This window comes from Lasiosphaeria miniovina (genome assembly GCF_030549165.1).
Source record: "Lasiosphaeria miniovina strain SMH2392-1A chromosome Unknown B0T26scaffold_1, whole genome shotgun sequence".
NCBI lineage: Eukaryota > Fungi > Ascomycota > Sordariomycetes > Sordariales > Lasiosphaeriaceae > Lasiosphaeria > Lasiosphaeria miniovina.
In genome coordinates, this window is record NW_026848220.1 from 7,675,895 (window position 1) to 7,691,814 (window position 15,920).

The 15,920-nt window shown below is 53.1% G+C and overlaps 4 protein-coding genes across 4 annotated transcripts; 2 read left to right on the top strand and 2 right to left on the bottom strand.

Moving 5' to 3' along the window:
• Positions 1–2,219: 2,219 nt before the first annotated feature.
• B0T26DRAFT_747027 (uncharacterized protein) lies at positions 2,220–3,056 on the top strand (the record flags this gene model as incomplete). The annotated part of the gene is made up of 1 exon (XM_060444784.1): positions 2,220–3,056. The coding sequence occupies one exon, from the start codon at positions 2,220–2,222 to the stop codon at positions 3,054–3,056; it is 837 nt and encodes a 278-aa protein (XP_060304089.1).
• A 1,845-nt stretch (positions 3,057–4,901) lies between these two features.
• On the top strand, positions 4,902–6,627 carry B0T26DRAFT_798845 (uncharacterized protein; the record flags this gene model as incomplete). Its single annotated transcript, XM_060446957.1, has 4 exons — positions 4,902–4,976; positions 5,157–5,176; positions 5,334–5,401; positions 5,457–6,627. The coding sequence occupies 4 exons, from the start codon at positions 4,902–4,904 to the stop codon at positions 6,620–6,622; spliced, it is 1,329 nt and encodes a 442-aa protein (XP_060304090.1). The 3' UTR covers positions 6,623–6,627.
• A 1,066-nt stretch (positions 6,628–7,693) lies between these two features.
• Positions 7,694–8,603, bottom strand: B0T26DRAFT_737610 (thioredoxin-like protein; the record flags this gene model as incomplete). The annotated part of the gene is made up of 4 exons (XM_060443475.1): positions 7,694–8,273; positions 8,329–8,366; positions 8,429–8,475; positions 8,525–8,603. The coding sequence occupies 4 exons, from the start codon at positions 8,601–8,603 to the stop codon at positions 7,694–7,696; spliced, it is 744 nt and encodes a 247-aa protein (XP_060304091.1).
• Positions 8,604–9,631: 1,028 nt separating this feature from the next.
• B0T26DRAFT_747030 (uncharacterized protein) lies at positions 9,632–11,570 on the bottom strand (the record flags this gene model as incomplete). The annotated part of the gene is made up of 4 exons (XM_060444785.1): positions 9,632–9,830; positions 9,923–10,119; positions 10,230–10,483; positions 10,586–11,570. The coding sequence occupies 4 exons, from the start codon at positions 11,568–11,570 to the stop codon at positions 9,632–9,634; spliced, it is 1,635 nt and encodes a 544-aa protein (XP_060304092.1).
• Between the last annotated feature and the right edge of the window lie 4,350 nt (positions 11,571–15,920).

The window sequence follows — 15,920 nt, forward strand, 5'->3', positions numbered from 1 at the left end:
AATCGAGGCCAGCGTTCCTTGTGAGCCAACTACCAGGTTTATATTGGAGGCGAGGAAGCAGCGAGTTCGCAGTAGGGAGGCAGGAAAAGAAGCTTGTTGACTTGGCGATAGTTATAGCTTTGCAACGCAGGTCGATGGCATTACAGAAAACCAGGTCAGTCCAGTCGAATTTTTCCCTGGGCCAGGAAGCCCCAGATCTTACCAGGTCCCCAGATCTTACCAGGTTGGCCATGGCCAAATGCTGCCCTAAGCCTAGGAATGCAAGGAAAACTGGGCCCAAAAAGGGCCCAAGCGATGGAAATATTTGAGTTAAGCCCAACTACAAATAACCAGTCGATTTGAATTGAATTTGGTTCAAAAATGGCTTGTTTGAGTTGGCTATTTGATTTGATTTGAGTTATTTGAGTTGACTTTATTTGAGTTGTTGGCAGCGCTGTGTGAAAGTGACATGAAGTGGTGAATTTCATTTCTTGTCGCAGTTTCTTCCGTTTTCATTCCGGATTTTTCTCTCCTTTTCGTTTTCCCGTTTCACTGGCCAGAGGATTTCACTGCCAGCATCCGGAATCCCGGCTGAAAATCTGAGGAGGAAATCAAACTGACAAGACTAGAATGAAACCCACGCCATGTCCTGATATTTTTATGAACATCCCACGCCATGTCCTGATATTTTTATGAACATCCCACGCCATGTCCTGATGTTTTTATGAACATCCCACGGCCAGTACAAGAGTAAAATCCAACATGTTCAGAGCAATACATTCCATTAATTACACCCAGGCGGGATTCTCCCGGCCTCCAAGCGTGCCATTTCTACCTCGGCTTTCCAGGAAGAATCTGCACGCCACTATTTACACCACTACCGTAACATCGACGATCTAGCTCACTAGAACTCTAGATTAACAAAGGTTCCTGGGGTGAACGGAAAATTGCGCGAGAGAATCTTGTGGAAGAACAGTGCCATAGATAACAATAGGAAGACAATAACGCCGCCCCACTCAAGCTGTCAAGCAGGGCCGTGTAGCCGATTGTTCCTGCTTCTCTGCCCGCACAGCTTGCTATCGTCCACTTCCAGGGGCATGAGTTCATTTTCCTACAGGCCGACTAGGCATTCCCTTTTTTAATCCTGAACACCTCGTCAGTGACCTCGTCTAGAAAGTTCTTTCCAGAGAAGCTCCCGGTCTAAAACCTCATTTATTTTCGTGCTCGGTTCCCTTCCTCATCATTACCCCCAAGAACTGAAGAAAGCGCATTTCCTTCCTATTCCTTTTTCTAGGCTCCTAGATCTTCCTCTAACTATCCTTCATTCCTTGCGTTCATCCTACAGTCGTAAAGTCTCTCACATTATTATCATCACTACTCCACCGATGTCGGGGCACGAGGACGAAACCGCGACCGTAGAAATTTCTGCCACTCGCAACTGGTAAATATTACCGAATAGCCCTAGTTTTCGCTCCGATCTGTCAAGTTTCCCCTCGATAAAAAACTCGGCTTGAAGTTCTAACGTATCTAATTCCCCATTTCAGGATGAACGGGCTGCTGGAGGCCAAGAATTTCGTTCGCTGCTTCCAGGCGTCACCCGAGGTCATCGGCCCCCACGTCTTCGGGTCTACCGCGGAGCGTGCTGCTAGCGAGGCTAGAGTCCAGGAGGCAGAGGGCGAGATCAGTAGCCAGGAGTCAGAGGGCGAGACGGAGACTACTAGTAGCGATACTAGTAGCCAGGAGCAGGCCAAGCGTCCCCGCTTCAGACGCTTCCGTAAACTACCAACCGAGCTCCAGCACAAGGTCATACTGGAGGATGTCCCTCCGCACCACCTGCAGGCCGAGATGTGGATGTTCCACTTCATCTAGCTTCGTCTGCCGTTGCACTACCTCGTGCCGGGGTACTACCACAACCTGGGCGCCGACCCAGCCATCGTGGTGCGGTCCGACCCGCCCGAGTTCGCCAACAACCCGTGGTACGCCGTCGATCGTGCGACCCGGGCCTTCGCCATCGCGCGGTTCGGGCTGCCCAGGCCCGACACCTTCCCCTTCGATCCGCTGAGCGATTTGCTCGTGCTCTCGATCTGCACCCGAGGCGCGTCAACATAATCGTGCAGAGAGACAGAAACCAACACCTCCTGCGCACCAACCCTACCACACGGCGTATCACGTGCACGCCGGAACTCGCCGCCAAGTGCAACCCGGGTTTGTACATGGGCCACGGGATTTCCGACGGCGAGATGGCCATGCGGCGGCGTGCTGAACAGTGGCGCGCCGACATGTCGCGCGTGCCGTTCAGCGTGGCCGAGCGCATCCGCCTCGTCAAGCTCACCCTGACCAACCAGCGCTGCGAGGCGACGCACATCTTCGGCAGCATGCGCTCCATGTCGAGCCTGTACGAGAGCGTGCTCGACGTGCTGCGCCGCAACCTGCCTGGCGTGCAGGAGCTGCGCGTCGAGCTGTTCCAGCCCGACGACTGCGCGTACACGCCCCCGGGCTGCATCGTGCACGGCCGCCCCGCGCAAGGCAAGCCCCGCCGCCGCGTCTACGACGCCGACCGCTTCGCCGTCCACGAGTGCAAGCGCCTGGCCATCCTCGACGCGCTCGAGGATCTCACGCGCTGCCGTTTTGAGGGCAGGGGCGTGCTGGACGCCGCATGGGATGCTGCTGCTGCTGCTGCTGCTGCGCGACGCCGCCGGGGCATTGCTGGTGGCAGCGGTGGCGGTGGTAACGAGATCAGCAGCGAAGACGACGACGACGACGACTCGACCTCGGACTCGGCTGCGCCGTCAGCTTGGCCCTTTCCCTTCCCACACCTCAAGCAGTTGCGCCTCATCCAGCTGGGGCGCTACTACGCCGACTTTGCGTCTGTCGACGACGATCTGCCTGTTGTCGGCATGTGGCCGGCGAGGCAGCGCATAGCTTGCGCGCGGTTCGCTGTCAGGGTGCGCAAAGACGTGCGGCCACGGCTCGTGGGTACCAACGCGGCCAGGTCGTGGGCGCCGTTGGAGAAAGACGACGGCGAGGAGGACAATTTTGTCGAGCCTGTTGTCGAGGCCGAGGCCGAGGCCGAGTAGATGGTTTGGGGTTGGCTCACGTGGTTTTGAGCGATATTATTCGTGGGGTCTTTTCCGAGAGGAGCCCGGCTGCTCGGTTTAGATGCGTGCTCATGGGGCTTTACTGGGCTTTGCGAGAGGAAGGGCATCATGTCGTCGCGACGCAATGCATGTCCCAACCACTTCCTATGCATGGCTTGATTTCTTTTTTCCCCCATACCAAACCCGCCTTTTTTCTTCAGCACTTACACTAGTTTCGTACATGCCGTTCAAGTCGGTAGCTCTTCCGGGCTGCGCGCACTAGGCAACAACCTGGAATTTTTTATTTTAGAGTTAATACATCCCAATTTCCTTTTCCTAATCCGTTGTTTCTGGCTTAGTCTATATCTTGGGGCTGACTGCGACGATGTAATTGTAGGGTTATGCGGATCAATCAGGGTTAATCAAGCTTATGCAAATTCAGGGCTGTGATTGGTTTAACAGGCAAAACAGTGGGGGATCAGGTCAGCGCACGGGTCACATCCCCCAACACGTGGCGTAACACGTGACCGCGGGGCACCCTGAGCTGAGCGCCTTCGTGTCCCCGTACTTCGTGATCCTTTTGGTTGACATAGAAGAATGCGAGCAACACAACTACCCCACCCTTTCGCAGCGGCTACTGTAGTGACTAGCACGAATGACCTTGTCATTCCAACAGTAATACACCATCTACTTATTTCCTACCTAGTTATATTATCTATTACTTATACTATATAGGGCTTGATTTATTAGTCCTAGGGACATCAGAGACGAAGAAAGCCTACCTAAAAGCGACCAAGGTCGAGGCTAGTCCACCATCATCGAATGCATCAGTGCCGGGGGCCTCGTACTCGACCCGGGCATCATTTTTAAAGGAAAAGACCTTCAAACATGGTGGTTTGAAGAGGAAATGCAGAAAATCTGCAACTGGCGCTTCGTTACGACAGAAAAGGGCTGGACTGACAACCGAATAGCGATTAGCTGGCTTGAGGATATTTTCATTCCACAAACCGACGCTGAAGAAGAGGCTGAAGAAGAAGAGTTGCCTGCAAGACTGACAATATCTTGTCGTGCACTTCGTGTGCTAGCACAATACATGGATTAAACAGCCAACTAGCCACATTTTCTTATATTTGGCTTATAAATAGCTTCACAATTGAGTGCGCTGTTGTTGTTCAAATATGTAGTGTTTTGGTGTAAAATGGTCATCCACTGCTACGGTGATCCGTTGGGGGGTGGGGCATGGTAGCTGTATTGCTTAGAAGAAGTATGTCGATGTATGCCACGGCGGAATATATGCGGGTGGAGGGATGATGGATGGTTGTGTAGGAATCACCAGGGTACCGGTACTGGAAACAGCATGGCGCGCTGCGCGCCGTAAGGTGGTGGTTCAAGTGATGGATTCGTTTGTGTCTGTCTTTTTATCTATCTGAACAGGTGGGCGTAGGCCAATATATATGCATCTGTCAGGCCCGCTCCTCCACAGACGTTGCCGTGGCCAGGAATGCGGAGCCGCATTCCTTGGATCAGCGCGTCATTCCAGTATGTTATTCTAACAGGTTGGACTGGGGATCTCAATGTGGGTGCGGGTCCACTTGCCTCGTCCCACGCCCGCATATCAGTCCTTTGATCTTGCCCAGTGAATCTTTCCTCATTGCTAGGACCTTCAAGAAGCCTTGTGCAGCCTTAAGACCTCCGTGCCACCGTAGCATAGTTACCTGCAATGAACAGGCGTGTGTGTTAGTACTGCCGGCGTTACCAATAATTAGCTCCTACTTATTGGTCTGATACCCGAGGGCCACTGTCTACCGTCTACCTCTAAATTTTGTACTGGCTCAGTGCGTCAACATGTCGTCTGCCGACCCTGCGTATGATGGGGAGACCCCTGATTCAGATTTGAATTCTTCGGTCTCTAAAGATGGAGTAGGTTTTTAGAAGGCGGAAGAGAGAGATCCCTCTTTCATAATACCTCGGGAGGGAGATAACTGGCTGTCCTGTCCTGTCCTGTCCTGTCCTGTCCTGGCATGCCCTGGCCCGGATGCGCTGACGGAGAAGAAAAGAACCGACATGGCGCTAATAACGACGAGACTTGTTGGGACGGAGGTTACATGGGCCTACAAAAGGTCTGTCCTGGCTCGACAGCCATCTGATCTCTGGCTTCCGATAAGGACTTACCTAATGGAGGGCACAGATAGCTACCATAGGTGACTGAACTTTTCCGTTTCCCACATATCTTTTTTTAAAACTGCAAATATTCATCACCCGAACACTCCTATCCAGTGACTCGACCAACATTGTCGTCCGTGAAAAACGTCCAGCAAACCAAACCGTCACCTGGCAGAAGAAAAGTCCAGCAATAAACCCAATCGCAACCTGAACAGTGCGAGTGCGCACTGAGAAAAGAAACAATGCGCGTGTTCGCAGAGATCCCATGCCCCCGCTTCGGCTGCTTCTACGCCATCGACAGCCAGGGCAGGGTGCACTACTACAGTCCGACCGCACACCGGTCAGCCGTTCTCAGCGAGGAGCATGTGGACTATTTCCTGCGACAAAACCCCGCGTACGCACATCTCGTCGCTCGTGACAACAATCCCGCCCAGGTGACCGCCACTCCCGCCCCAATCCCGCGCAGCCCTTCCTCCGACAGCAGCACCAATGTGCAGATCACGGAGACATACCGCATTCCTCCCACCGCCAACACCTACAGGGGAGTTGACCGCCTCCACTACGCCGTCAGCACTGACGGCCAAGTGTGGCTGTACTGCCCCAATTTCGACACGGTTGCCTTGTTGTCGCCTGAGGAGCTCCGCGAGTTCCGCGAGCAGTATCCGAACGTCCCAGCCAGCAACCAGCACCCTCAAGCAGAGCCCGAGCCCCAGGAAGACGCAAGCCAACAAGGCGAGAGCAGCGCCGCAGCTCTCCAGCCAGGCCTGGAGTTCATCCGCCAGATCCCAATCCGCGGCATTTCACCGGCAGAGCTTGTGTACACGGTGGGGTCAAACGGCGTCGTGTACTGGTATCTGCCAGAGACGGGCGGATTCCAACCACTCAGCCTCGTAGAGCTGCACAACTTTGCCGCCACCATGACCACGGAAAGCTCAGACGACGACGACGACAACGACGACGACGACGACGACGACGACGACGACGACGACGACGACGACGACGACGACGACGACGACGGCAGCTCGTCCGAGTGGGAGTCTGATAGTGACGTCAGCGACGACGAGGCCAACCCCGAGGCCGAGAGGCAGAGATACCAGCTTGTTCGGGCATCTTGGGGAGACTGGCTCAGCCCACCCGAGGCCCGCAGGTGGTCGCCGATCCGCTTTACGTCGAACACGTGCTCGAGGCAGGCTTTCATCGACGACACGGGCCACCTGGATACCTGGGCCAACATGCAGACCAGGAACCCCGTGTACCGCGGTTTGCTGCCCAGGTGCCGCTGGGTCACGATGCGGCATGCTGGTCCGCTGGCAATAGGGCCGGCCCCAGGGGTGACGGTGACTGATCCGGAAGGCATAGAATTGTGGCTGGATGACCACATGCCGCTGGGTCACCCGGGTTAGAGAAGTTGAGGTGGCAGGTTTGGGTGGTTTGAGGGCGGAGAATACGCGTGGGCGGTGATAACACGGTGGAGCGTAACCGAGAGAGCGGAAGTGGGGCGGGTGTACATCGTTTTGTAATTATATTCTAATCCCCGGGAAGTGTCCCTTGTAGCATTATTACTTGGGCCTAATGTAAGATAGTTTCCCCCACGACTACATGCCGCTACGTGAAAATGGACTCGGGGCTGTCTTACCCGTGCTCAGTCTCTGGGATGACACTTCCTGAACCGCATAACAAAACTCAAGAATACTGCTACCTAGGTAATCACGTCAAGAGGGGAGGGAAAATAAAATGAAACAAGCATAAGCATTTCGCTACGACGGAAGTTGAAGTCCCCATCGCTAGACTAAGCACCAAGGAAAGTTACAACGTCATCATGTCAATAACAATACTCAGCTCCGTGTCCTCGACGCCCGTTTCCCTCTCCACCAGCTCCAGCTCACGGTCCACCTCTCGCTGCAGCCTGCGGATGGCCTCGAGCATGTAATCAAGACTCCCAGCATTCTTGAAGAAGCCTAGCACCATGTGCTTGTGCTCTGGCGTTGACTTGCCACCGACACGTCTCTGGGTGAGCAGTTGCGCAAGACGAGGGACTCGTGCTCGGGCAGCATGTGGAGCGTGTGGATCAGCGGCAGAGAGTACTTGCCCTCGTCGAGGTCCTCGCAGAACCTCTTGGTCTGCGTGTACTCGGCCGAGGCCAGATTCTGGTAGTCGTCTCGCAGGGCGTACAGGCGGCCAAGCATGCCGGTGAGTGGGAGGAGGTTGGGCTTCGGGGAAACGGGCGAGCCATTGTCCTTGCCCTTGCAGACAGAGGGAAACATTAAGCAAACCAACATTCATGTACCTCGCGCATTTACTCAAACTCATTGCCTCACTGAAGCCCACGAATTTTTCGTATTGACGTAGTTTCCATCCTTCTTAACAATCCGAAACTCATGGAGGAGTTTGCGCACCGATCGTAAGCACCTCTAGTTCAAACCTCACAATGATCGGCCACCGTCTACCAGCCAACCCCATATTACGCGACGAGGCTAGTAGGTACTGCGCTCCGACCAAGGCTTGACAGCCTCGAGCAGCTCCGCATGGACGCGTCCGTCGCCACCGCAGCACGCGAGCAGTTTCTCCCAGACATCCTCGCCAATGCGGCGGACGAACAGCAAGAACGCGGCCCAGAAGAAATCGACATAGCCGACCTGCTCGCCGCCAAAGAACGGCCCGGCCGGGTTCTCCTTGAGCATAGCCGTGGCCTCCTTCATAGAAGGCTCGACGGCAGCGAACGCCACATCCCCGCCCTCGTCGCGCTCAACGTCGGCAACGGACTTGCCGGCGACGCGCGCCTTGGACTCGTACCAGTACGCGACACTCTCGTCGGCGAGCAGGCGCCGCGGCACCAGCGGCAGGTAGACGCCGCGGAACGGGGTCATGAGGCGGCCGTAGTTGGCCATGAGCCACTCGAGCTGCGGCGAGTCGATCTGCAGCGGTGGCGACGGGTGCAGCACGCTGATGGTGTCGGCGATGGCGCGGCTGTCGGCGATGTACGTGCCGTCGGGCAGGCGGATCGTCGGGATCGTGTAGGGCGCGATGTGTGTCCCTGGGGCGTGGGGCGCGACGCTTTTCGCGTGGGTTGGTCAGTGCTGGGAGTGAAGAGAGGGCGAGGAGAACTTACTGGCCCTCGAGCCGAGGCTTGACTTGAGGGTAGTTGAGCTGTGTTTTTCACGGGTGTCAGGTTGCGAGCAGTGAGGGAGGGAGGTGGGCAGGAAGATTACCCATTCGGTCCTGTAGTGCAGGCCCTTATAGTTGAGAAGGAGGCGTGCTGTGGTCATTAGTAGTCTGATTTGATGGGAGTAGTGACATTCTCTCACTCTTCCACGGGTTCAGCGACCACGACTCGACCGGCGCCTTGGACGGGATGTCGAACAAGACAATCTCGTCGGAAGCCATGCTGTCGAAAGTTGGGGAACCCTTGTGCTGGTGATGCGACAGGACACGGGCGAATGGGACTGACAGCTATGTGACTGGGTGAGATGGGGAAAGGTGTCATCTGGTTGTTCAACCAAGGTTGGAATTGAATTGGAAACATCTAGCACGACAATTGATTAATAATGTGACGTAGATCCCCCGTACCCGTACCCCGTATCGGTGCGTATTCGTTTATCGACGGCACGTTAAGGGCATGCGTTAAACTGCTCCAGAACTTTATTTTTAGTGCCAAGTCCTAGCGCACCCCAATGTAACTTGTAACTCGAGGTGCCAATGTAACTTGTAATAACAATAACTCGAGGTGGTGTTGTAATATGTAGGGTTAGGGTTCCGGTTAATTTGACGAACGCTGCCTGGCCTTTGCCCAGCATGCCACACCGGAAACCAACACTGTTTCTCTGGAGACAAGCACAAACCTGGCACAAATAACCGTGTAGAGGCTGTTGGCGAAACATAGTTTCCAGCAAGGATTGTTGGATTCAAGTGTGACGTGGGAGGCTTAGGGATATGCTTGTGCGTTTGATACAAAAGGGCCTGACCAAGGGGTAAGCCCCGTATTGCGACTTGGCCAGGGTGCTTTGTAACCTTGACGAGTAGCTATTTTGAGCGTGTCTACTATCAAAATAAATCAAACTTTCAAGTATCATTTTAGGACAGAAAAGGTAAATGTGCCTCATGAAATAGGAGTTGGTATTCCTTTAATTCGTTCCCACTCGCAGCTTTCACTTCCTCCTCGGCTGCGAAATATGCCTACATCCTATATAGATATTCTCGGTAGCCCTAGACTTGGTGTCTCAACCAATCAGACCCAACCCGTAGTCATGACCCGGATTAACACAGACAAACAAACCCTTCGGCTAAGCCTTAGGGGAGACGACATCTTAAAAGATCTGCTTAACGACAACCACGCCTACCCATCTCCGCAGCCACAATCGCAACCTAGACACAATCGCAACCTAGACCACTACGCCATATAGTATGCCTCGAATCTAACATCGCCGATCTCCACACTGGCTGATCGGGTCGGAACCGGGCGTCTTCAGCCAGAAAGGTCCGCCGATTTTGGCCGCCGATTTTGGCCGCCGATTCTCCGGCAAGAACACCAGCTCGGCGTCCATCCCAAACCGCAGCCAGCTGGCCGCAAGACACATGGCGCGCAGCTCGGGGGTGGGTCGCCAGCTGCCAGTGCTGAAGGTATCAAGGTTCTGGCGTCCTCTTCGGCCTGGCAGTCTTCTGCCAGGAGGTGGTTCAGGCTGCATGGGCTGCCGGGGACGTCGAACGTGACGCCCCACAGGACTCTGTGGGGCGGGCGCTGTGGCCCTGGGATGAGAGTGTGCAGGCAGGCGCTTCGGATCTTGGGCATGCGCGTGATGGCCTGCACGAAGGCCTGCAGGAATGGGACAACGACGACGTCGTCGGGGAGTCTGCTGCCCCAGAAGCTCATCTGGGACCACCTCGGTTGGATCAAGATGGCCTCCTAGTAGTCGTGCGGGATTGGGCGCCCGACGGAGCGCTGCAGCTCCTCGGGCCCGGCGTGCGAGCGAGGGGAGTCCAGTCACGTGGCAGGGTGCGGGCCGTGGTGGCGACTTCGGCTGCCACCGCGAGGAAGTCTTCCCTGCTTTGCGCAGCGTAGATGGGCCGGTTGTTGAGCGGGCCGCGGTAATAGATGGGGGCGACCGAGCGTGGCACAGTGTTGAACTGGAAGTAACGCATTCCGGTCGGGGACGTGGTTTCAAAGTACACGTCGAGTCGTTCAAGCTCTTTCCAGAAGGGTTCTTCTTCTGCTTTGTCGGGAAGAGCGGCCGGGAGGCCCCCGTCATCAATTACCTGGCTCTCTTGTACTGCCGGAAGAAATATCGAGCGGTCGGCGAGCCCGAAATATCGAAATTCGCGAAGATTACTCGCCCGGCCGATCTAGCTAATAGCCCGACAGAGGGGGCTACTCGCCTCGGAAGGTGGCACAAACTCGCGAGGGATGACGAGCACTCTAGGATCGGGAAGCCTATCGTGGTCGAAATGAAACTCGAGATGCTTGAGCGTGGGCGGTAGGCTGTACTTTTCAATGGCCTTTGTAATGTCGTCGTGGATATGCGAGCATATGCCAGGGTTGCCGTAGTGGTCGCCACTCCACTCTGTCGTCTCCAACTCGGGCATCAGGCTCGTGAGCCAGACTTGCCGAGAAGGATCAAACCTACGACCCTTTGGGCCATTGTAAGGGCCAATGTGGAGTGTACTGATGAGGGGAACTGAACTCAAGGGCCGCCCATCGGCGTTGAGGTCGCTATCGGAAGGGTCGCTATCGGCAGGTATGTGGTCCAAGATGCTCAATTGAGAGTTTATCCACCGCCTGTGGCCCGGATAGACATATTCGTCCGGGTACCACAGCCCGCGCCTCGGCCTCGGGGTGGTCACATCATGGGTACGTTCTGGAGTGTTGTTGTTGTCAGGCCCCCAGTGTTGACGGTCGGAAGGGGACTCGGCAAACATTTTCAGGGTAAGGCGACTCTTCAAGTTCGGAGACCACTCAGAGAGGAAGCGGAGCAGCTTATGCACCGCATGGGTTGCGCGAACGTCGTTGCGCCTCCTCACCAGCCTTGATTCTGGCTCCTTGTCGTTTTCAGAAGACGCGTACGGCGCAAGGACGATTCGATAAACAAGATGACGTAGATAGACGCGTCGATACTCGTTTCCCCCGGAAAAGCATTGCTTGAACATCTCCCATGAGTTGATCGGCTCGTCCACGGACGGATTCTCTGCTTCTGACTGTTCATCGTACTCTTGGTTGGAAAAGACCTGGAGATCCTCAAACGTGAAACGCTCGACAACAACCTGCCACTCGCGCGACACACACGCCAAAGCTTGTTTGGAGTCGCGGTCGGGGATGTTTTGCACAACCATATGCTTGACCTCGCTCGGTAAACGGTTCATTGTCGAAGTGGACAGGTGCGACCAGTTGATTGAATTTGTTGACGAGAAGTTATTGACGAGAAGTATTGATGCGACCGATCCCTAAAGATTGGTTGGTACCAAGATCGAAAGATCAAGTCTGTCTCTGAGAGAATTTGGGCTAGGGCTTGATGATGTTGCGACCTTGAAAGAAATGGGTTGGCAGAAGGAGTGGAGTATCTGATCTGTGGTGGGGGTTCTGTCCATATAGCTTTGCTGTTGCCCAGAGTGCCAGGTAACAGGTCTTAATTTTGCCTGCTGGCGTAACAGCGTACCATTACAGTATCATGCCCAGCAGATTGCCCCTCTTTAAGTGAGGGCTGAATGTTATCGTCGCCTTGGGAGACTAGAACATTGCCTTCTGAACCTTGCACTAGGAAGGTGATAGTGTAATGGTGAGGGTGACCCTTCCTTTGTCCACACCCAAATGATACGGTATTGATTTCGGTAGGTAGGCACTACGGGGTATACTGTCACGCGGGCGTATTCCAACAGCAGACCTACCATACCCCACCCCCCAACGGATCACCCCAGCAGCGGATCACCTTTTTGCACCAAAACACTACAACTTTGAACAACGACTGCATAGTCAATTTTGAAGCTATTTGCAACGAAAATACAGCAAGATATACCTAGTTCAATGCTCAATTATTTTAGCGACCTGGCTTGCGTGTTTCACGGCCAGATGGGGTCCTTTGCGCAGCCGGAATCTCGTCATGGTTGTCATCTTCGTCTTCATCTTCATCTTCAATCTCTTCAGGTTCCGGCTCTGCTTAAGGCTCAACCTGGGGCTCTACAGGAACCTCACTACCTAATAATATAGTACCGAGGCCCATGAACCGCTTATTTGGGTTCGGAATTTTCCTTCGTTTCTTTGGCCTCAGGCGTTCCAATTCAGCCTCAAGGGCTTCAATGCGGTTCTGCTTGAGAACTAATTCGGTCTGAAGCTTCTCAACGGCATTAGCAGCCTTCTGGAACTTTCATCTAGTCCGGGGACTACTTTCTTTGCTAAAATCCGGGATTTGACGCCATGTACTCGGTATATTAGGGGTCCTCGCTCTGTCTTGCTGAATCTCTGGGTGGTTCAGGGCCTTTTGCCTATTGACAGACTAGTTTCCAGTGGTCCTAAGTAACGATTTGATGGTTCTTTCTATCAATGCTTCCTCTCTGGCTACCTTATAGCAACGAATGAAGTTGATCTTGTCAATAGGTGCTGCATCGGTCAGACTAGCCAACTTAGCCAGCTCACGTCTATAGAGGGCTTTAACAGAGTTAAAGGCCTGTTGTCGAGAGGCTGTAAGCCGTGAGAGGTGTGGGCCGGTAGGAAGTAGAGATATATGTTGTTCATGCCGCATATCGTCATGAAGTCGTCCTATATATATATATATATATATATATATATTGTGAGATAGCTAGACCAAAGGGTGCAAGAGACTTATCTCTTACAGCTGTGTGGCTGCCGTGGCTATCAAGATGTAAGAGAAGGCAGGTACGCCGGATCAAGGTGGTCACAATGCAGGTAAGAAGGTGGGCGAGCAACGAGTAGTATTGGTGTGAGATGTCACGACCAGGGCAAGGCATTGAGGTGAACTCAGTCCATTGGGTGCTATCGACGAAGATTCTAAACTGAGGAGGGAAAGAAGGAAAAGTCCGACAACGCGTCGCGTGCTCGCGAATAAGTTTGCATCTATCAGTGGGGTAGGTGGGGCCTCGAGGAGGCTTCTGATAGGCCCGTGGGTTCTGGGCGGCTCTGGCTGCTTCAGGGCCAGTTTGGTGGACGGGTCCTCACATGAGACTTCAACCTGGCCCTCGCAAAGGAAGGTGGGCGAGGGCCACGTTTATATACATGCTCAGGGGCTCAGGCCCGGGGCGCCATGGCGTGGCGTAATGGCTTGTGCCAACTGGCAGTGTTCTGGCCAGTTGGTAACAGGTGGTGAGCGCGCACCCTGTGCGCGCGGCTGGTGTTTGGGGTGTCATTTCCTTACACAAGAATAATGAGGCTAGCCTCATATGCGAGTTCAGGAGCCTATCAGTTGTGGAATAAAAATATCCTCAAGCCAGGAGATTGCTATTTTGTTATTAGTCCACCCCTTTTTTGTAGTAACAAAGCGCTAATTGTAAATCTTCTGCATCTCCTATTCAAACCAGAATGTTTGAAGGTCCTTTCCTTTAAAAATAGTGCCTGGATCAAGGTCAAGACCCCCGGCACTGATGCATTCGATTATGGTGGACCTGTCACGACCAGGGCAAGGCATTGAGGTGAACTCAGTCCATTGGGTGCTATCGACGAAGATTCTAAACTGAGGAGGGAAAGAAGGAAAAGTCCGACAACGCGTCGCGTGCTCGCGAATAAGTTTGCATCTATCAGTGGGGTAGGTGGGGCCTCGAGGAGGCTTCTGATAGGCCCGTGGGTTCTGGGCGGCTCTGGCTGCTTCAGGGCCAGTTTGGTGGACGGGTTCTCACAGGACCAACCACGACCTTTGCCGCTTTTTAGGTATGCTTTCTTCGTCTCTGAGGTCCCTAGGACTAATGAATCAAGCCCTGTATAGTATGAGTAATAGATGTCATATAATATATGTTATATTTTTACTGAAGCCCGCTATATTGCCGGCCTTATCGACGTTGAATGTAAGGAAAAGGACACTCACCTCGCCAACCACCTGTCAACGCGCGCTCCCTTACACGCGTTGACCGTCTGGCACCAACGGGCTAGATTACTGCCGGCTGGCATGAGCCACTAAGCCCATATCGGGCGCCTTGTGTCACAAGCACATCCGGGACCGAGCCCCTGAGCATGTATATAAACAATGGCCCTCCACCTTTCCTTTGCGAGGGCCAGGTTGAAGTCTTACGCCAATACCAGTCTTTGCTCACCTTCTGTTGTCTTCATTGTGACTACCTTGATCAGGCGTACCTGCCCTCTCTTACATTGAAGGTGAGCTCCGGCCTGATTCAGTCGTATTCTTTCTCCCTGGTATCAAAATACCAGTTGATGGCTTTGGGAGTGAACCCGTTAAAACGAGCGGCTTTCATTCTCTTGCCTTCTTTGACTTGAATGTCGGGATTTCGGGCTTTAAAGCTGGAAATCCAGTTCTTTCCTACAGGGTCTAGTTCCCCTGCAAGCTGACAGAGCTTTGTAGCTATACTAGCTGTTGTTAAGTAGCTCGGTGCAAAGCCCAGTCTTTCCTGGTTGACGATCCACTCAATTAGTCGCTTTTTTTGAGGCTCTGTGAGCCTCCGTTGTTCCTGTAGAACCTCTTCTCTGGTAGGGACGCCGTTGAGCCGCCTGTTGAGCGTTGTATAGGGAACTACATGCTTGTAAGCCGATTGACGAATAGAAAGCTTGTTGTCCGTGACGTCTAGGAACGTATTGACCATAGTATCTTCAGTATATTGAGACATCGTGGTTGTACAAGAAGTTATTCATACTCAAAGGTAGGGGGGAAAGAATACAAGGAAGCTAATTTGGAGTCAATTTCGAGTTCATTCGTAGCAATGCAGCGGAAGAAGTAGGGCCTGGGCGCTAAAAAGCAGGGTGGGCGGCGATATATTCGTTCGCTGACAAATCAAATATCGCATATTCGTCAATATTTGCTGACACATCAACGAATATTCGTAAAATCTGCTTAGTAATCATTTCAATATTCGCCAAGCCCACCAAATCCACTTAGTCATCAAGATCCATCTCCTCCAAGCCACTATTTACAAGCCCTGACTTCATCCAATGCTTCAAACACTCAAGAAACTCAATAGTATCTTCACCTAGTTGCATTCTTTCCCAAGAGATTGTACGACGAGACCCAGAAAACACTCGCTCTGGCTCAGCACTCATTGCCGGAATGGATAAAATGTTGATTGCCAGTTGAGATAGCCTTGGCCAGCGTTGTTGTTGTTGTGTATTCAGCCACCAGGATAATGCTGAAGTTTGGATCGAAATTGCAGCTTCTGAGGTATAATCTTCGAATTCATCCTTTATTTGTTGTCGTGGAAGAACATCAAGGTTTTGAGCAAGGATGTCGAATTCATCAAGATCATCAACCTGCATTGATGGCAGTGTTGGAGAGGCGTTTGCTGAGTGATCTTTATGCCTTTCCCAGAGATCTCTGACAGAGTTGATTGCTGGCCGTATCCATTTCTTATCCCAGTTTTGTTTGAGATATAAGGTTCGCCGTGATGAATGGAAAATTACTGCTGCTGCGTAATATGGAGAGTCCTCTGTCTTTAAATAATATTTGTCGAATATAGCCCAGCTGTTTTCGATCCGAGAAGACAGAAGACTGTTTGACTGATGTGTTGAAAGGCTTTTCTTGAAATGCTGATTAAGGATGTCCA